We start from the raw sequence: 22,281 nt of genomic DNA, 5'->3' as shown, positions 1-22,281 counted from the left end.
TCTCATCTGAGCTTATGAAACATATTTCCCTTCTGTTAGGGTACCAGTGGAAGTTCCATTGTGTGCGCCATCCTGAAGCAGCCGGTCTCGTAGAGAGACATAATCAGACGTTGAAAAATCGCATTGCTAAAGTATGCAAAGAGAAAGGTGTAGACTGGCTAGTTGCCCTGCCAGTTGCTCTATTTTATACACGGATGGTTGCACATTCCCGATCAGGTCTGTCCCCGTATGAGGTCGTATTCGGCCGCCCCCCAAACATGTGGGGTACACCTAGACCCCGCAGTATTACAGATGTTTCCAGTAATATGCTGACAGATTACCTAGCTTCCTTGATGTCTGCCCTACACTCTTGTCGTTCACAGGTTGCCGCCGCATTTCCAGACAACACCGAGGTGAAACCGCATGAAGTCATTCCAGGCAACCTCGTGCTAGTACGGAACTTTGATCGTTCAAGTCCGCTGGAGCCTCGTTGGAAGGAGCCGCGACTTGTTCTCCTGACCACCCGCACGGCCGTGAAGTTGGAAGGCCGCAAGGGGTGGGTCCATCTGTCCCATAAGTTCCATGGAGTTCGTGAAAAGACATTTTCAAAGGACATTTCGAAAGACTGCCTGAAACCAGACTCTGATCTGAATCTTGAACTGAAAGTTCCTCTGTTAGAGAAAACTCCGCAACAGGAGTATAAAGAAAAGCTTCGGTCTAGTAAAATAAGTCAGCCAGTTTAATTGTCTAAGTCCCTCTCGGGTGAAACGGTTAGACAGGTTTCTGACATGTATGAGATAGACCCCCATAGTGAGAGAGTTAGTCAAAACTCTATACGATGTGATCATTCTAAGTTTTTTGTTATATGTGAGTTTTATGGTTACCTGCACAAGTTATGCTTTACATTTATGTTTTCCAAGTTCACATGTAAACAAGTTTGCTAATGCTACAGTAGAGCACACATTTAGTGATCTGCCTCCTCACGAGCTATCCTATCGTCTTGCTATGCGCAATAACACATTTATTAGAATGTTACACTATTCACACCAGACCAGCAATGCCACTAATTGTTGGGTGTGTGGTCGACTCCCCCCTTTCCAGACACCGAAGGGAGTTCTACCACTTTTTCCTTATCCGTTTTCACATAATGGTTCGTGTGGAGCATGGTCCACGTTAACGTCATCCTCAAATGATATGTCCCTTCTGAATAGAACATGTTTCCCAGACAAGCAAGGTCTCTCCCATAGAACAGGGTTAGATCTAGAAAATGAAGTATATGATTTAGGTAATTATTCTTCGAATTTTATGGTCCTGAATGTTCAGTCTGATACTACTCCAGATTTACCTGCTATTTCAGTACTACCAGTCAAAGGCGAATTATGTGTCAGAAAGAATGGTTCCGCACATGTAGGACATAGTGATTGTACTACTATTGTCGAGTATAGTGACAGTGGGAAATCTATTTTCAAAGCCTCACGTCATTCTTATTTTCTTTGTGGTCAGACCGCATATGTTCGTCTGCCCCTCGATTGGGATGGAACATGTTACATTGCCTTCCTACTGCCACCAGTTTTTCTAGCCCCATCTGATTATCACAGAAACACACATCTAGTACACGTCAGACATAGAAGGGAGATTGAGTCCCCAATTGTCGATCAAACTGAAACTACTCTAGAACAGTATCAAGACTTCAATAAAGGTTTCTTCTTCTTTATAGGACCTATCCAGAATAGTAAGTTAATACGTAGGTTAACCAGAACCCTTGAAGCAGTAGTGAATGAGACTACTTCTGCTCTAGGTAACTTAACCGAAGAGCAATCTGCTATGAGATTTGTCGTGCTCCAAAATCGTCTCGTTCTTGACGTCATATTGGCCGATAGAGGAGGAGCATGTAGAGTTATCGGATCTAGTTGCTGCATTTTCATTTCTAATAACGCGCCGTCTGTTTATTCAGCTATAACCAGACTTCATAAAATTGCCCATCAGTTACACCAGAATCCAGGCACCTGGACATGGTCCGGTTGGCTCTGGAGTATCATATCTGCCTGGGGATGGAAAGTATTGTCATTCCTAGGTATTGCAGTAATGATCATATTCAGTTGCTGCCTCTGTATACAATGTGGCCCTGCGATTTGCGGCATTTGTGCTACCTCTTGTATTCCTAGTCCTAAATCCCGTTCCAAGACAATTCGAGACGAGCAAATGATGCTATATGAAATGATAGATGGTATCATGAATATAGATGTTTCCTGATGGAAACGTAGGGCACAAGGAGGGAATGTGGAAAAGTAAATTTTGCCATGATGTATGTGCCTACGTGTTCCCCATATTTTGTTATATGTGCATGATCGATATGCATGTATTCCCCTCTGATCGATTAAAGACGCAATTACAGTTGTGTCCATCTCCATATGCCAGTTTCCAGTCTTCGTGAAAGCAACGAGTATTAGGCCCATGTAAACCTACGTTGCCACATTTTACAGTGTGCACGTTAATTCATTGAATTGTCCCCGTTTCTAGGCCTCAAAAGGGCCCGGACTCAGATTCAGCTCCTGTCTCCTGAACCCTCTCCGAGGAGCGATACAGCCCCCACCTGCATCCCTGACCCTTAGCTTACTTCTTGCCATGCAGTGCCCGGCCCGGCCTGGCTCTGCCTCCCAGTCTGCCAAGAGTATGTTATGTTTCTAGTTATCAGTTCAGCCCTTCCTTCTCTGCATTCCTAAGCTACTGAATCGCATCAATAGTTTCCGTCATGGTCTAGCCTTTATGTCTCCATGTAAGAGAAATACTGTATTAATGTTCATAGAATATTCCTCGCACACGCACTACATATAGAATTATGCATGCACCAGTCTTAGAGTCTATTAGCCTTTGCCCTGATAACTTTTGGATTCTATCAACATGTACTCTAAACACCAGATACTAGATATGCCTGGGTACATGTCGCTCTGACACTCCAGACTTTAGCCTCCTCTTCTAGCGCAGAAGTCATAGCCCCCAGTTCTCCCTGGTAACACGTCATTGCCCATTTGTGCGCACCACTAGGTTAGAGGTCCCAGCTGCTCAGGTAGCCCCCTCCATGTTTCCGCCCCGTTTATGACATATTCTGTTACGTTTGCATCACATGTCTATGTATACGCCCTGTACACGCCTTCTTGTTACATCATTTTGCCCTTATCTTTCGCGACTGTTACGAACCACGCCTACTGCTACGCCTACTGTATTGAATGTAATGCATTTATTTTGATATATATACTGTGCACTGTTATTAAAAGTTAGCCTGTCCCAGCCTAGCCTTTTTTCCTGCCCCCGGCAGCTGCCATCCTATTCCCGTACAGGCTGTCCTGTTCCTGTCCTTTATGCCTGATTAAAGCCTGTAAACTCCAGCTACCTCGAATCTTGACTCTTATTTATTGAGCTATCTGTTTATATGAGTATCCTGAAAAATAGAACCGGTAATTAATTATTTATTTACCACAGTTTCTGGAGGCAATTTGCTGGCAGGGGGACTACGGTGAATGTCCATGGAGAGTTCTATCTTGGTGATTTTGTCAGTGAAGAAATTGGCAAAATTATCGCATAGGTCTTTTGAGGCCGCGGCTGGTGTTGAAGCGGGTTTGGAAGTTTGTTGCCCAATGAGATTGGAGAGTTCTTTGGGCCTGTTTTTAGCATTAGCAAGGGCACTACAAAAGAAGGAAGATTTTTCGTTCATTATGTGTTTTTTATATTTTCATCGAACTGATTTCAGTCTATCTCGTAGGATTGTGGACGGGTTGTTGCGCCAGAGTCTTCCTGCAGCTCTTAGTTCTCTTCTTTCGGAGTTTATGTCTGTGTTGAACCATGATCTTGATGGTATGTTCCTGACTCTTTTCAGTTTCAGGGGGATATTTGATCCATAACGGAGGACATAGTAGAGTTGTAGTGGGAGATGAGTTCTGTTGTTGAGAGCTCACCTTTGTGGTTGGGGAGGAGGGAGTTTAGCCTTTCCTCCAGGTCTTCAAGGGGAATCTGACTTAGATTTCTTTCCCATCTGCGGTGGGGGGGGGCTAGCGTGCGGGACTGACACTGGGTCTTTTGGTGGATGTGGAAGAGAATGATATGGTGATCAGACCAGTCAACGGGCAAGGAGTGGTCAATTGAAACTAAATCTGGTTGTGCGATAATGGCATCCAGGATTGAGCCTCTATTGTGGGTTTTCTCAATGCAGTGTTGGGTGAGGTTGTAGTTGATTAGGAGATCGTTTAGGGTTTTGATTAGTGTGTTTTTTTTTCATTCTAGTGTATAATGAGGTTGCCAAGAATTAAGTTGTTGGAGTCACGGAGTGAGTAGTGAGTTATCAGGTCGGAGAGGTGTTCTCTGAATGAGGTAGTGTTTCCTGACGGATGGTAGAGGAGATGGCAGAGTAATGAATTGTGGTGTGCATAAAGTGTGGTGCGCATGGACACACATAGGCAATGTGGCTTGTATGGACACAAGTAGGCAGTGTGTGTGTGTGTGTGTGCATGAACACGAGTGGATAATGTGTGTCTGCGTGGATGACAGTGGGAAAACGTGTGTGTGCAGAGACAAGTGGGCAGTGTAAGCGTACATGCACACATGTTGGCAGTGTGGTGTGCATAGACACAAGTAGGCAGTGCAGTGTGCATGGACGGAAGTGGGCAATGTGGGTGTGCATAGACACAAGTGGGCAGTCTTAGGGCAGCGTGTCTGGCAGAGGTGAACAGTGTTGACAAGAGTGGACATGAGCAAGCAGTGTGGACGTGTGCAGGGGCACAAGTACTCAGTGTGGGCATGCAGGACACGAGGGGCCATTGTGGACCCGTGTGATCACAAGTGAGCAGTGTGTGTGCATGGACACAAGGGGGTACTGTGGTCACATGTGGACAGTGCAACAGTGGGTTGTGTGAACATGTCTAGTCACTAGTGAGCAGTGTCGGTCTGCCTGGTCACAAGTGGGCAGTATAGGCATGTCAGGACACGAGTGGGCAGTCTGGGTCTGCCTGGTCACAAGTGGGCAGTATGAGCATGTCAGGCCACGAGTGGACAGTGCGGGTCTGCCTGGTCACTGCCTGGTCACAAGTGGGCAGTGTGGGTCTGCCTGGCCACAAGTGGGCATTGCACGAATGCGTGGACACCGATGGGATGTAGTTAAGTCGACAATAAAGCGGTCTCACCTGGCTGCCTTTTGAGTGACGTCCACGGGGAAGTCCGGGCACAGCAACTGCAGCAGGGAGTGGTACTCGGCGGCCGTCAGCAGATCTAAAGGAGGGAAGGAAAGATGCATTACTTTTAAGGCTTCCGGTTTTCCGTTTTTACTGATTTTTACAGTTAAATACAGACAGAAAACAATGTGTTTCCTGTCTGTATTTATTTTTAAAAGCGGAAACATACTGTAAATGGTGCATGTTGCGAGAGACTCTTTGTGCTGTCGTTCATGAATTCCAGGCAACAGCTGAGCAGAGAGACAGCATTGAGTGTTAAAAAACAGAATGTGATTTCTTCAAATACAGGCATATGTTAACATATATTTGTAGCATAACGCTAATCTGTACTTGTGAACAGGGCCCGACTGGCTTTAGCGGGCACCGGGCAATACCCCGGTGCGCCGCACGGCTTGGGGCCGTTTTTGTTACAGGGCCGTTTTTTGCAAAATCGGCCCTGTACCAAAATCGGCCGAAACAGGCCCCGGCGAAGAGCTCAGTGGCACCTCCAACTCCCCCCCCCCCCCCCGCCCCTCTCTAACCCCCCCCCCCCCAGTGAGGAGGGGAGGGGGCAGCCGAGCACTTTGCCTGGGCCGGTTGTGGTTCTCAGTCCGGCCCTGCCTGTGAATGTAGTGTTTTGTTATACGTGGCTGCGTAATTTGCTAAATCATGACAGGCATCACGCTATGAGTGCTCGTTCAAAAGTTAAATAAACATGGAAATACAACATTTTACGGCACAATTTATTCTCAAAACACAAAATAAATATGTATAAAAGCCAACAAGTTGGGCCAAAAATAAATGTGGATAAATACAGACGGAAATGTTAAAAAAATAAATACCATAATACCGGGAGCCCTAGTTACTTTTCAACTGATCTCAGACATGGCCTCTGGGGGGCGCCAGTGCTTCACGAGATGCCCCAGCCACAGAAATGCCAGATAATAAGGGCCAGATGACTGTCTGCACTGGAGAGGGGGGTGAAGTCGAAAACTGTTTCTGTGAAATATTAGTCATTCTCCTAAAAACATCGCTGAGAGTATAATTGAAGCATGGAAATACTTTCATTTAAAAGTCTCGCGAGATATTAGAAGTAGCAGAATCTCCTCAGTGACGCGTTCAAAGTGGAAGCCAAAAGATTCACAATTCTTCTTTGCTGCATACTGCTGACCCCCCCTCGTTGCCCCCTACATCTTTGCTGTATGCCCCTCCTGGGTGCAATTGTCCTGTAATCTGCGATTATTCCTGTATTTTTTTTCCCCACTTGATGTGGATATTGCATGTATGTCCTTCCTTCCATCATATTGTAAAGCGCTCTGATATCCCTCGGGATCTTGTTCGCGCTATATAAAACTTTATAAATAAAAATAAATATCAGCCAGTGTTAAAAAGGTAAACAAAATAAGTGCCAGGATCCTGGTTAGGGGGACACTGCTGCTTGCCCCTCCCATTGCCCCTGCCAGTGTTGCCAATGACAGAATAAACACAACTGCTAATTATCACACCCATAAAAGTGTGACAAATCTGACAATTTATGAGCCATCAGAACGGCTTTTAGCCACTTTTAATGTACATTGAATTTCTAAACAACTGTTGTTGCGCTCATCTCCAAATAGGATAAACAGCGCCACCATGTGGCAGACTGCCATAAGTGCCCGTGTTGACAATTAACTGCAGGTGCCAAGCCCCGGGACCCACCGGCTCAAATTAAGCACAGATATTAGCAGAAGGATTCGAACAGAAAATGCCTCTCAGCTGCAGCTCATCTCACTCTGAAGGCTGCTGCCCCGCTGGACGCGGAGCCCTTAGTACCAAGCTGTGACAGTGTGCTTATCTCTAATTCAGATCATTTTAGTCTGGATCAAAGGAATCGAGGTGGGATGTTGGGGAATCTGCAGTTAGACAGGATATCCACCAGAAAGAGCGTTACCGAAGGGAAGTACGTTCTTCTGATGGATACGACACCGGCAGTAGTGCGTCGGGAACATGTGTGACCAGACGTGTCTGTTGCATTCCGGCAGATATCGAGAACGGACCCTCTGGGCACCATCCATGTGTAGCAGCTTTGGCTCTGGTGGAAGGAGATTATTAGTCAGACCCGGCCTAAGAACTTACACAAAGGCTGATATCTTCACACAAAGGAAAGTCCATCAATGTAACTTCCATCTGGAGATAGTCTGTTTCCCGCCTCCTCCTCCCTCATGTTCCCCAGCGAGGCCCACGAAGAGCTGATCACCCACTGTTAATGTAAATGTATTGCGATTTATATAGCGCACGTATCACCCGAAGGCATCAAGGCGCTTGCTTTGGGAAGCCGTCCTGGCTTTTCCCTGTGAGATAAACCCTACTGGGTATCCCCAGGGTGAAAGCCAGGCATCCCGCCGCGGGTGGGCCGCCGTAGTGGAGATTAAGCAACTATTGCCCAGTGTTGTAGCGTAGGACCCCATGATTAGAATAGGCACCAAGGCGAGAATTATCGAGTCCGTGGACATTTTGGGCTCAGTACCCTGCCGCGTCGGGAATTGAACCCTGGTCCCGGGCCAGACCTCTGCATCAGGGTTTGCCGCACTAATCAGTGAGCCACACTCCTCCACTCAACCACTCTTCCTCCTGGGATGGACGAAGAGGACGAAAGAACAATGATAGGGCACTCAATCACACAGGAAAGGCACTACAACCTCTGGGAGGAATGGGAGAACATTGTCAAGACAGTCTATCACCCTGGAGGACTGGAAGAACATCAGCAGGGCCGTCTATCACCCTGGAGGAACGGGAGAACATCGTCAGGGCAGTCTATCACCCTAGAGGAACGGGAGAACATCGTCAGGGCAGTCTATAACCCTGAAGCATTGGGAGTACATCGTCAGGGCAGTCTATCACCCTGGAGGAACGGGAGTACATCGTCAGGGCAGTCTATCACCCTGGAGGAACGGGAGAACATCGTCAGGGCAGTCTATCACCCTGGAGCATTGGGAGTACATCGTCAGGGCAGTCTATCACCCTGGAGGAACGGGAGTACATCGTCGGGGCAGTCTATCACCCTGGAGGAACGGGAGAACATCGTCAGGGCAGTCTATCACCCTGGAGGAACGGGAGAACATCAGCAGGACAGTCTATCACCCTAGAGGAATGGGAGAACACCAGCAGGGCCGTCTATCACCCTGGAGTATCGGGAGAACATCGTCAGGGCAGTCTATCACCCTGGAGTATCGGGAGAACATCGTCAGGGCAGTCTATCACCCTGGAGCATTGGGAGTACATCGTCAGGGCAGTCTATCACCCTGGAGGAACGGGAGAACATTGTCAGGGCAGTCTATCACCCTGGAGGAACGGGAGAACATCGTCAGGGCAGTCTATCACCCTAGAGGAACGGGAGAACATCGTCAGGGCAGTCTATCACCCTGAAGCATTGGGAGTACATCGTCAGGGCAGTCTATCACCCTGGAGGAACGGGAGTACATCGTCAGGGCAGTCTATCACCCTAGAGGAACGGGAGAACATCGTCAGGGCAGTCTATCACCCTGAAGCATTGGGAGTACATCGTCAGGGCAGTCTATCACCCTGGAGGAATGGGAGTACATCGTCAGGGCAGTCTATCACCCTGGAGGAACGGGAGTACATCGTCAGGGCAGTCTATCACCCTAGAGGAATAGGAGAACATCGTCAGGGCAGTCTATCACCCCGGAGGAACGGGAGAACATCGTCAGGGCAGTCTATCACCCTAGAGGAACGGAAGAACACCAGCAGGGCAGTCTATCACCCTAGAGGAACGGGAGAACACCAGCAGGGCAGTCTATCACCCCAGAGGAACGGGAGAACATCAGCAGGGCAGTCTATCACCCCAGAGGAACGGGAGAACACCAGCAGGGCAGTCTATCACCCTAGAGGAACGGGAGAACATCAGCAGGGCAGTCTATCACCCAGAGGAACGGGAGAACACCAGCAGGGCAGTCTATCACCCGGGAGGAACGGGAGAACATCAGCAGGACAGTCTATCACCCTGGAGGAACGGGAGAACACCAGCAGGACAGTCTATCACCCTGGAGGAACGGGAGAACATCAGCAGGACAGTCTATCACCCTGGAGGAACGGGAGAACATCAGCAGGGCAGTCTATCACCCGGGAGGAACGAGAGAACACCAGCAGGACAGTCTATCACCCGGGAGGAACGAGAGAACACCAGCAGGACAGTCTATCACCCTGGAGGAACGGGAGAACATCGTCAGGGCAGTCTATCACCCTGGAGGAATGGGAGAACATCGTCAGGGCAGTCTATCACCCCGGAGGAACGAGAGAACACCAGCAGGACAGTCTATCACCCTGGAGGAATGGGAGAACATCGTCAGGGCAGTCTATCACCCTAGAGGAATAGGAGAACATCGTCAGGGCAGTCTATCACCCAGAGGAACGGGAGAACACCAGCAGGGCAGTCTATCACCCTGGAGGAACGGGAGAACACCAGCAGGACAGTCTATCACCCTGGAGGAACGAGAGAACACCAGCAGGACAGTCTATCACCCTGGAGGAACGGGAGAACATCAGCAGGGCAGTCTATCACCCGGGAGGAACGAGAGAACACCAGCAGGACAGTCTATCACCCTGGAGGAACGAGAGAACACCAGCAGGACAGTCTATCACCCTGGAGGAACGGGAGAACATCGTCAGGGCAGTCTATCACCCTGGAGGAATGGGAGAACATCGTCAGGGCAGTCTATCACCCCGGAGGAACGAGAGAACACCAGCAGGACAGTCTATCACCCTGGAGGAATGGGAGAACATCGTCAGGGCAGTCTATCACCCTAGAGGAATAGGAGAACATCGTCAGGGCAGTCTATCACCCTGGAGGAACGGGAGTACATCGGCAGGGCAGTCTATCACCCTGGAGGAACGGGAGAACATCGTCAGGGCAGTCTATCACCCGGGAGGAACGGGAGAACATCGTCAGGGCAGTCTATCACCCTAGAGGAATAGGAGAACATCGTCAGGGCAGTCTATCACCCTGGAGGAACGGGAGAACATTATCAGGGCAGTCTATCACCCCGGAGGAACGGGAGAACATCAGCAGGACAGTCTATCACCCTGGAGGAACGGGAGAACATCGTCAGGGCAGTCTATCACCCTAGAGGAACGGAAGAACACCAGCAGGGCAGTCTATCACCCTAGAGGAACGGGAGAACACCAGCAGGGCAGTCTATCACCCCAGAGGAACGGGAGAACATCAGCAGGGCAGTCTATCACCCCAGAGGAACGGGAGAACACCAGCAGGGCAGTCTATCACCCTGAGGAACGGGAGAACATCAGCAGGGCAGTCTATCACCCCGGAGGAACGAGAGAACACCAGCAGGACAGTCTATCACCCGGGAGGAACGAGAGAACACCAGCAGGACAGTCTATCACCCTGGAGGAACGAGAGAACATCAGCAGGGCAGTCTATCACCCTGGAGGAACGGGAGAACACCAGCAGGACAGTCTATCACCCTGGAGGAACGAGAGAACATCAGCAGGGCAGTCTATCACCCTGGAGGAACGAGAGAACACCAGCAGGACAGTCTATCACCCTGGAGGAACGAGAGAACATCAGCAGGGCAGTCTATCACCCGGGAGGAACGGGAGAACATCGTCAGGGCAGTCTATCACCCCGGAGGAACGAGAGAACACCAGCAGGACAGTCTATCACCCGGGAGGAACGAGAGAACACCAGCAGGACAGTCTATCACCCTGGAGGAACGAGAGAACACCAGCAGGACAGTCTATCACCCTGGAGGAACGAGAGAACATCAGCAGGGCAGTCTATCACCCTAGAGGAATAGGAGAACATTGTCACGGCAGTGTTGGAAATGGGATCCCTGGCTGGCCAGGGCTTTCGCCAAAGTCAGTCAGAGACCACCACACCCAAGTCAGGGCAAGGGAGTTACACGCCAAGATAACCCCTACTCACCCTCTAGGTAACGTGGCGCGAGCAGCAAGGCTAAACTTGGAGGCGATGTAGGCTAAGTATTTGCGCACGCACCCCAGCAACAACAACCAAAGGCCCACCACAAAGGAAACTCCACACAAGGTTATGTAAAAATAGCCTTTGTATTATAATAAATATACATCAGATAAAACACACATCTTGTTACACTGTGCCAACAGGCACGGGCAGAATTTACAAGGGATATTTGTACAGGACAGGGCCACTTGGACCACTGTCAGGGGTATCAGCACTTTTAGAAATAATACTTTCAGAAATAGCACTTTAGAAAGTAAAATCAGTGTAGCACACAATATAAAAGTAGAGCATTCAACCAGTAATCACTGGTAACAGGACCTCACTAGCACCACCTGTACTAGGGAGAAAAACAACCACCTACATGTCACACTACCTGTAGGGGTGTAAAGACAAAACACATGATGCATTAACATTCAGAGGTGTAGCAATAACATTGCCCAAAACTTAGATCAGTCACCACCTGTGACAGTCCCTGCGTCCCAATGTCAGGGGCCTAAACGTAGCAGTTGCCCACAAAGTGCTGGGCAACTGGTGCAGGGAAAGTTAGGGCAACGTTGGAGCCTCTCTGGGCTCAAGAACCACCACTGTGGCACTGCAGAGCCTCTCAGGGCTCTCAAAACGAATATGGGCACCAGAGCCTCTCTGGGCTCAAAGAACAAAATGGGCTCTGCCTCACTGGGCAGGGGGGGGGGCCCTCACGGGGACCCTCGAAACACTGGGGGGTGCCTCGAGCCTCTCTGGGCTCTTAACAAATGACGGGCCCCTTTGAGCCTCCTGGCTCGGGAAGAAGATGCCCCCTCTGAGCCTCTCAGGGCTCAACACAAAATGCGCCGTCTCCAGAGCCTCTCCGGGCTCAACACAAATAAATGCCCGGGCCCCCACACAGGGCCTAGAACAATGGTGCCCCCTTCATTGGAGTCCCCCCTCTGGGGACTCGAAAACAACTGGCACCTCGAGCCCCTCAGGACTCTAGACACCGAAATGCCCTCAAGAGCCTCTCGTGGCTCTGACAAATGTGGCGCCGTGAGCCTCGCACTGGAGGCGAGGGTCGGGCACCTTCAATGTGCCCCGACGCCCCCCTCTCCCTGAGCAGTCACTCACCGGCTGTCTGGGCTGCAGGGCGGCTCCTCTCGCGGCGGGGCTCCTCTTCTCTCGTCCCGGGGCTCTCCTCTCCACTCGGGGAGCCTCGGGGACCCGGCCGGCAGCTTCTCTCTTCCCGGCTCGGCTGAGGAGGCGGGACTTCCGGTCGGCCTTTCCTGGGCCGCGCTGGGATTGGCCGGGCCTCTTACCACTTCCGGGTCGCCGCGGGCAGCGCGGCGGCTCGCTTTTAGGCAGGCAGGCGGGCTCCCATGTGATCCGAGGAGTGGGCTCCCTCGTGGATCAACAAAAACGGGCGAACAAAGCGGCAATGAGCGGGGTGGCACCCGCGCCGCTAGATCACCTCACGGGGCGATCAGATGCCGGGTGGGCACAGGCTGTGCACACCAAGCGCTAGCAGCGCTAGTAACGAAGGGCAGGCGCCCCCAAGCGCCTCCAGGACAAAATACAGCGCTCACAGCGCTAGGGCCAAAATAAAGCGCTTCCAAGCGCTAGGCAGGCGATTCCAGCGCTCCCCAGCGCTGAAGGGCAGAGAGCAGCGCTCTCAGGCTGCAGGCAAGGAGTCCTCAGTGCTCCCCAGCACTGGAGGACAGGACAAGGCTCCAGCAGGGGCTGGAGGCAGGCAGGGGGGGCAAGGCTGGGCCAGAGCCAGCACACTGGGTCTCCAGGCAGGGAGACAGCCCAAGTGGCGGTCCTCCTGGCCCCAGCAGCAGCAACAGCCCCCTCTGGCAGGATCCAAAAGCAGAACATTTTCCAAGGGGACACAGCCCCTTCTTATAGTACCAAATCCTTTGTTTCAAGGTGCAGGGTGGGGGGAAAACCAGTTTCAGCTGGCTTTGGAGCACTCTTAATGGCCCAACCACCCATTTCATTCACTGGGGAGGCTAGGGTCGTTAGACACACCACAGGGGGGCGGAGCCAGCATTGTGTGGGGAAAACCCAGCCCATCCAGGACACAGGTACACTCCTCCCACACATCACTCATGCTAATCTCCCACTCACCACCGGGCAGACCCATCCAGACTTCCTGGAGCCTGGCATGCCAGCCAGCTCCAGCCAATCACGCTCCAGCACCCTCACAGCACACGCACACATATCTCAATGTCCAGAAGTAGCACTTCCCTTCTAGACACATACATGCCGCAGACACCATCTCGCAGCATTCACTCTCACGAGTTTACACATACTAAACTCGAGCCTGCACTCCCCACGCATCAGGAACTACCAGGGACACACACATTCCCCATGCATTCCTATGGGAGGGCAGGCCAGCCATACTACACGCACGCACTTTCACTCTGGGACCCAGGGAAAAGTGCGCAGAGACCCAAAAATCACTGACACAGGGTCACACATAAGGCAAAAAGTTTAGGGGTGAACCAGCCCTGCGGGCCAAGTCCAACACAACCCCCTTCCAGCCAAAACGCAGGGGAGAACAATCACCACCGTGATGGACTTCCCTGCTTGGGGCGATAGAACACGGACGCAGGCCCGCCACTGCCGGGACACCCTCCTGGTCTATGCACCGGTGAACCCCTAGGGTTCCTTCTAAAGCTACTGTAAGGACCAGCTGGGCTACCCCACTGGTACTCCTCAGCTGTCCGCGGCCAGGACCAGGCCCTAGGCCACCCAGGTGCCACTGGTTCCTGCCTACTCACGAAGTGGGGGGTAGTAACCCCAGGCCCATAGTAGCCACTCTCCACTCCTCCTGTCTGCAAGACAGGGCTAGACTGCCACTGGTTCTCCAGCCTAGGGTCTACAACCTCAGGTGGACCAGGAGTCTCAGGGAAGGCTCCCCTCCCCTTACCTCTTCTTTTAGGGTTCCTCCTCCCCGTGCGAGGGGGAAACCTAGAACGCCATTTCAACCCAGGGTTTAACCCCTCAGGTTGCACCGGGGTCAGAGGTGGGCTCTCCCACCCTCTGCACCCCCTTCCAGAGGTCTGCCCTCTCCCACCTGGAGAAGTTCCCCTGGAAGAAGAACCGGTCAGGACACTGGTTACAGTCGACCTACCCTTCAGGTCAGGCTGATCCTGAACCTGGCCATCCAACCTCCGGTCTAAAACCTTTGGTGGAACAACTGCCTGGCACTCCAGGACTTCTGGGGACTCGCACACAATCCCCCTGAGGCTAACAAATGACACATCTGTTGTGTGACTGTCTGTCTGGCGCAGATCTCCTGCCCTCTGTCCACCTGACAGTGCGTGACGATCCCCCAGACCAGAAGTGGCACCACCCGGGTCCCTCCAAGAAGATCTAGCCCAACTGGCTAGTCTCTGGTCCACTGGTGCATCCACTGGGAAACTCATCCCCCAATCACTCCTCACGCTGGACTCCTGTACCCTCCCTACCGGAGCGGTACTGCCAGCCTCTAGAACCACAGGAGCTCTGGTTACAGACGCTCCAGGTCCTCTACTCACTAGGAGATCCTCCTCAAATGGGCTAACAGGACAGCCTAGGTCCCCAACCTGGTGTTCCCTCAAGAAACCACCCAGGTTCTGAGACAGGGCTTCGGGCCTCTGGGGGCTCTCAGCCACCCACTGACTCCTGCTCGACTGAGCCAGGTAGTCAGCCCCTACACCCTTCTCACTATACTGGGACCTAGCTGGGCTACACTGAGCATCTTCCACCACGCTGGGCTGGAAGATCCCTGAACCACTACTTTCGGAGTCACTCACCAATGACTCTACAGAACCTCTGGTCCCTTCCCAGCGGTCTGCTTCCTCTGCCAGCTCATGAGGATCAAAGCATTCCAACCTCAACAGGTGCTGGCGCAACTCTGGACACAAAATACTGAGGAACTGCTCTTTGAGAACCATGTCGATCACTCCAAGCCACTCCTGCTGCGGGTTAACCTCTAACCAATCCATCAGCATGCTGCTACAATCATCCACATAATTTCCCCAGACCCGGTGAGACGGCTTCCTCCTACTGTTCCTGAATGTCAACCTATATTCCTCCTCTTGGGAAACAGGAACCATACTCTGGGAACTGGGACTTTCTAGACTGAGATTTAAATAGCTGCCACCACTGGACTCAACCCTCTCTGGGGGATCCAGAAAATTAAGACTGCGCTCAGGGGATAACCTACACTCTAGGGCTATCTTCTCCCTGGCCAAGGCCCTCTCAGCCTCTGCAGTCCGCTCATTCACACCCAGCTGCGCCATCTCTCTGGCATACTCTAACCGGAGCTTCTCCATGGCCAGCTGGTGCTCCCTCTCTTCTCTCCTATCCACCCACTCCTCTGGGGACAGGGAAAGGGATGGGGTGCTACATCTGACACTGGACCCAGCAAGGGACTCCCTATCTAGGGGGTACTCACTCTCTGCTGGTGCCCATCCACTGTCAAACTCACTCTCCACATCAGACTCTCCAGGGCTCCCCTCAGACCCACCACCCTCCTGGTGTGCGGCCCGGGCCCTCTCTCTCTCTCTGTGCTCACGCTCCCAGTCACTCTTCTGCCACAGGATCATGTTATCCCTAAGCTTGGACTGGGTGTCTGACTCACTCACTGGGATGTCTCTCTCCTTACATAACCGTACCAACTCATGCACACTGTACTTAAACAGGCCACAAAGGTTAAAAGGAGATTCCATCTTGACAGGATGCTCACAGACACGTGCAACACAAGGGACCTTGCAATCTGAAGTAGGAGTACACAATTCCAAAACTTCCACACTCTCCTTAAAAAAGAACTCACTCATGCGTCCAGAGAAACACACCATTCATCCACACACACCCTCCCCTCGGATCGGTAAGGCAGTTTCTACCACCCCTGACTTCTCAACCTGACCAAAAGTGACACAGGTACCAAACTCTGGAAGCAGGGCGGGGGACAAATGTACAGGACACAATTATAAAATGACACTCTTCAGGAGAAGAAACAATGGAATTTTACCAAAAACAATAATCCCCAAAATGTGGTTATCTAAAAATGTAGAGCTTTGAAGTGCGGCCAGCCGCTACTGTGGTACAACGCAAACACAAATCCTTATCCTCACCGCTTGCCGCCAATGTTGGAAATGGGATCCCTGGCTGGCAAGGGCTTTCGCCAAAGTCAGTCAGAGACCACCACACCCAAGTCAGGGCAAGGGAGTTACACGCCAAGATAACCCCTACTCACCCTCTAGGTAACGTGGCGCGAGCAGCAAGGCTAAACTTGGAGGCGATGTAAGTTAAGTATTTGCGCACGCACCCCAGCAACAACAACCAAAGGCCCACCACAAAGGAAACTCCACACAAGGTTATGTAAAAATAGCCTTTGTATTATAATAAATATACATCAGATAAAACACACATCTTGTTACACTGTGCCAACAGGCACGGGCAGAATTTACAAGGGATATTTGTACAGGACAGGGCCACTTGGACCACTGTCAGGGATATCAGCACTTTTAGAAATAATACTTTCAGAAATAGCACTTTAGAAAGTAAAATCAGTGTAGCACACAATATAAAAGTAGAGCATTCAACCAGTAATCACTGGTAACAGGACCTCACTAGCACCACCTGTACTAGGGAGAAAAACAACCACCTACATGTCACACTACCTGTAGGGGTGTAAAGACAAAACACATGATGCATTAACATTCAGAGGTGTAGCAATAACATTGCCCAAAACTTAGATCAGTCACCACCTGTGACAGTCCCTGCGTCCCAATGTCAGGGGTCTAAACGTAGCAGTTGCCCACAAAGTGCTGGGCAACTGGTGCAGGGAAAGTTAGGGCAACGTTGGAGCCTCTCTGGGCTCAAGAACCACCACTGTGGCACTGCAGAGCCTCTCAGGGCTCTCAAAACGAATATGGGCACCAGAGCCTCTCTGGGCTCAAAGAACAAAATGGGCTCTGCCTCACTGGGCAGGGGGGGGGCCCTCACGGGGACCCTCGAAACACTGGGGGGGTGCCTCGAGCCTCTCTGGGCTCTTAACAAATGACGGGCCCCTTTGAGCCTCCTGGCTCGGGAAGAAGATGCCCCCTCTGAGCCTCTCAGGGCTCAACACAAAATGCGCCGTCTCCAGAGCCTCTCCGGGCTCAACACAAATAAATGCCCGGGCCCCCACACAGGGCCTAGAACAATGGTGCCCCCTTCATTGGAGTCCCCCCTCTGGGGACTCGAAAACAACTGGCACCTCGAGCCCCTCAGGACTCTAGACACCGAAATGCCCTCAAGAGCCTCTTGTGGCTCTGACAAATGTGGCGCCGTGAGCCTCGCACTGGAGGGGAGGGGCGGGCACCTTCAATGTGCCCCGACGCCCCCCTCTCCCTGAGCAGTCACTCACCGGCTGTCTGGGCTGCAGGGCGGCTCCTCTCGCGGCGGGGCTCCTCTTCTCTCGTCCCGGGGCTCTCCTCTCCACTCGGGGAGCCTCGGGGACCCGGCCGGCAGCTTCTCTCTTCCCGGCTCGGCTGAGGAGGCGGGACTTCCGGTCGGCCTTTGCTGGGCCGCGCTGGGATTGGCCGGGCCTCTTACCACTTCCGGGTCGCCGCGGGCAGCGCGGCGGCTCGCTTTTAGGCAGGCAGGCAGGCTCCCATGTGATCCGAGGAGTGGGCTCCCTCGTGGATCAACAAAAACGGGCGAACAAAGCGGCAATGAGCGGGGTGGCACCCGCGCCGCTAGATCACCTCACGGGGCGATCAGATGCCGGGTGGGCACCGGCTGTGCACACCAAGCGCTAGCAGCGCTAGTAACGAAGGGCAGGCGCCCCCAAGCGCCTCCAGGACAAAATACAGCGCTCACAGCGCTAGGGCCAAAATAAAGCGCTTCCAAGCGCTAGGCAGGCGATTCCAGCGCTCCCCAGCGCTGAAGGGCAGAGAGCAGCGCTCTCAGGCTGCAGGCAAGGAGTCCTCAGTGCTCCCCAGCACTGGAGGACAGGACAAGGCTCCAGCAGGGGCTGGAGGCAGGCAGGGGGGGCAAGGCTGGGCCAGAGCCAGCACACTGGGTCTCCAGGCAGGGAGACAGCCCAAGTGGCGGTCCTCCTGGCCCCAGCAGCAGCAACAGCCCCCTCTGGCAGGATCCAAAAGCAGAACATTTTCCAAGGGGACACAGTCCCTTCTTATAGTACCAAATCCTTTGTTTCAAGGTGCAGGGTGGGGGGAAAACCAGTTTCAGCTGGCTTTGGAGCACTCTTAATGGCCCAACCACCCATTTCATTCACTGGGGAGGCTAGGGTCGTTAGACACACCACAGGGGGGCGGAGCCAGCATTGTGTGGGGAAAACCCAGCCCATCCAGGACACAGGTACACTCCTCCCACACATCACTCATGCTAATCTCCCACTCACCACCGGGCAGACCCATCCAGACTTCCTGGAGCCTGGCATGCCAGCCAGCTCCAGCCAATCACGCTCCAGCACCCTCACAGCACACGCACACATATCTCAATGTCCAGAAGTAGCACTTCCCTTCTAGACACATACATGCCGCAGACACCATCTCGCAGCATTCACTCTCACGAGTTTACACATACTAAACTCGAGCCTGCACTCCCCACGCATCAGGAACTACCAGGGACACACACATTCCCCATGCATTCCTATGGGAGGGCAGGCCAGCCATACTACACGCACGCACTTTCACTCTGGGACCCAGGGAAAAGTGCGCAGAGACCCAAAAATCACTGACACAGGGTCACACATAAGGCAAAAAGTTTAGGGGTGAACCAGCCCTGCGGGCCAAGTCCAACACAACCCCCTTCCAGCCAAAACGCAGGGGAGAACAATCACCACCGTGATGGACTTCCCTGCTTGGGGCGATAGAACACGGACGCAGGCCCGCCACTGCCGGGACACCCTCCTGGTCTATGCACCGGTGAACCCCTAGGGTTCCTTCTAAAGCTACTGTAAGGACCAGCTGGGCTACCCCACTGGTACTCCTCAGCTGTCCGCGGCCAGGACCAGGCCCTAGGCCACCCAGGTGCCACTGGTTCCTGCCTACTCACGAAGTGGGGGGTAGTAACCCCAGGCCCATAGTAGCCACTCTCCACTCCTCCTGTCTGCAAGACAGGGCTAGACTGCCACTGGTTCTCCAGCCTAGGGTCTACAACCTCAGGTGGACCAGGAGTCTCAGGGAAGGCTCCCCTCCCCTTACCTCTTCTTTTAGGGTTCCTCCTCCCCGTGCGAGGGGGAAACCTAGAACGCCATTTCAACCCAGGGTTTAACCCCTCAGGTTGCACCGGGGTCAGAGGTGGGCTCTCCCACCCTCTGCACCCCCTTCCAGAGGTCTGCCCTCTCCCACCTGGAGAAGTTCCCCTGGAAGAAGAACCGGTCAGGACACTGGTTACAGTCGACCTACCCTTCAGGTCAGGCTGATCCTGGACCTGGCCATCCAACCTCCGGTCTAAAACCTTTGGTGGAACAACTGCCTGGCACTCCAGGACTTCTGGGGACTCGCACACAATCCCCCTGAGGCTAACAAATGACACATCTGTTGTGTGACTGTCTGTCTGGCGCAGATCTCCTGCCCTCTGTCCACCTGACAGTGCGTGACGATCCCCCAGACCAGAAGTGGCACCACCCGGGTCCCTCCAAGAAGATCTAGCCCAACTGGCTAGTCTCTGGTCCACTGGTGCATCCACTGGGAAACTCATCCCCCAATCACTCCTCACGCTGGACTCCTGTACCCTCCCTACCGGAGCGGTACTGCCAGCCTCTAGAACCACAGGAGCTCTGGTTACAGACGCTCCAGGTCCTCTACTCACTAGGAGATCCTCCTCAAATGGGCTAACAGGACAGCCTAGGTCCCCAACCTGGTGTTCCCTCAAGAAACCACCCAGGTTCTGAGACAGGGCTTCGGGCCTCTGGGGGCTCTCAGCCACCCACTGACTCCTGCTCGACTGAGCCAGGTAGTCAGCCCCTACACCCTTCTCACTATACTGGGACCTAGCTGGGCTACACTGAGCATCTTCCACCACGCTGGGCTGGAAGATCCCTGAACCACTACTTTCGGAGTCACTCACCAATGACTCTACAGAACCTCTGGTCCCTTCCCAGCGGTCTGCTTCCTCTGCCAGCTCATGAGGATCAAAGCATTCCAACCTCAACAGGTGCTGGCGCAACTCTGGACACAAAATACTGAGGAACTGCTCTTTGAGAACCATGTCGATCACTCCAAGCCACTCCTGCTGCGGGTTAACCTCTAACCAATCCATCAGCATGCTGCTACAATCATCCACATAATTTCCCCAGACCCGGTGAGACGGCTTCCTCCTACTGTTCCTGAATGTCAACCTATATTCCTCCTCTTGGGAAACAGGAACCATACTCTGGGAACTGGGACTTTCTAGACTGAGATTTAAATAGCTGCCACCACTGGACTCAACCCTCTCTGGGGGATCCAGAAAATTAAGACTGCGCTCAGGGGATAACCTACACTCTAGGGCTATCTTCTCCCTGGCCAAGGCCCTCTCAGCCTCTGCAGTCCGCTCATTCACACCCAGCTGCGCCATCTCTCTGGCATACTCTAACCTGAGCTTCTCCATGGCCAGCTGGTGCTCCCTCTCTTCTCTCCTATCCACCCACTCCTCTGGGGACAGGGAAAGGGATGGGGTGCTACATCTGACACTGGACCCAGCAAGGGACTCCCTATCTAGGGGGTACTCACTCTCTGCTGGTGCCCATCCACTGTCAAACTCACTCTCCACATCAGACTCTCCAGGGCTCCCCTCAGACCCACCACCCTCCTGGTGTGCGGCCCGGGCCCTCTCTCTCTCTCTGTGCTCACGCTCCCAGTCACTCTTCTGCCACAGGATCATGTTATCCCTAAGCTTGGACTGGGTGTCTGACTCACTCACTGGGATGTCTCTCTCCTTACATAACCGTACCAACTCATGCACACTGTACTTAAACAGGCCACAAAGGTTAAAAGGAGATTCCATCTTGACAGGATGCTCACAGACACGCGCAACACAAGGGACCTTGCAATCTGAAGTAGGAGTACACAATTCCAAAACTTCCACACTCTCCTTAAAAAAGAACTCACTCATGCGTCCAGAGAAACACACCATTCATCCACACACACCCTCCCCTCGGATCGGTAAGGCAGTTTCTACCACCCCTGACTTCTCAACCTGACCAAAAGTGACACAGGTACCAAACTCTGGAAGCAGGGCGGGGGACAAATGTACAGGACACAATTATAAAATGACACTCTTCAGGAGAAGAAACAATGGAATTTTACCAAAAACAATAATCCCCAAAATGTGGTTATCTAAAAATGTAGAGCTTTGAAGTGCGGCCAGCCGCTACTGTGGTACAACGCAAACACAAATCCTTATCCTCACCGCTTGCCGCCAATGTTGGAAATGGGATCCCTGGCTGGCCAGGGCTTTCGCCAAAGTCAGTCAGAGACCACCACACTCAAGTCAGGGCAAGGGAGTTACACGCCAAGATAACCCCTACTCACCCTCTAGGTAACGTGGCGCGAGCAGCAAGGCTAAACTTGGAGGCGATGTAAGTTAAGTATTTGCGCACGCACCCCAGCAACAACAACCAAAGGCCCACCACAAAGGAAACTCCACACAAGGTTATGTAAAAATAGCCTTTGTATTATAATAAATATACATCAGATAAAACACACATCTTGTTACACTGTGCCAACAGGCACGGGCAGAATTTACAAGGGATATTTGTACAGGACAGGGCCACTTGGACCACTGTCAGGGATATCAGCACTTTTAGAAATAATACTTTCTGAAATAGCACTTTAGAAAGTAAAATCAGTGTAGCACACAATATAAAAGTAGAGCATTCAACCAGTAATCACTGGTAACAGGACCTCACTAGCACCACCTGTACTAGGGAGAAAAACAACCACCTACATGTCACACTACCTGTAGGGGTGTAAAGACAAAACACATGATGCATTAACATTCAGAGGTGTAGCAATAACATTGCCCAAAACTTAGATCAGTCACCACCTGTGACAGTCCCTGCGTCCCAATGTCAGGGGTCTAAACGTAGCAGTTGCCCACAAAGTGCTGGGCAACTGGTGCAGGGAAAGTTAGGGCAACGTTGGAGCCTCT

General features: G+C 52.4%; 1 protein-coding gene across 1 annotated transcript in view; it reads right to left on the bottom strand.

Moving 5' to 3' along the window:
• Positions 1-22,281, bottom strand: part of CSTPP1 (centriolar satellite-associated tubulin polyglutamylase complex regulator 1) — a 403,270-nt gene that overhangs the window by 161,974 nt on the left and 219,015 nt on the right. The window contains exon 4 of the mRNA XM_078684705.1: positions 5,154-5,238. Coding sequence (XP_078540831.1) covers positions 5,154-5,238 — 85 coding nt within the window. The remainder of the gene's footprint in view (positions 1-5,153; positions 5,239-22,281) is intronic.

This window comes from Lissotriton helveticus, chromosome 3_2, assembly GCF_964261635.1.
Source record: "Lissotriton helveticus chromosome 3_2, aLisHel1.1, whole genome shotgun sequence".
Lineage (NCBI taxonomy): Eukaryota > Metazoa > Chordata > Amphibia > Caudata > Salamandridae > Lissotriton > Lissotriton helveticus.
This window is presented reverse-complemented; position numbering and strand designations above follow the sequence as displayed.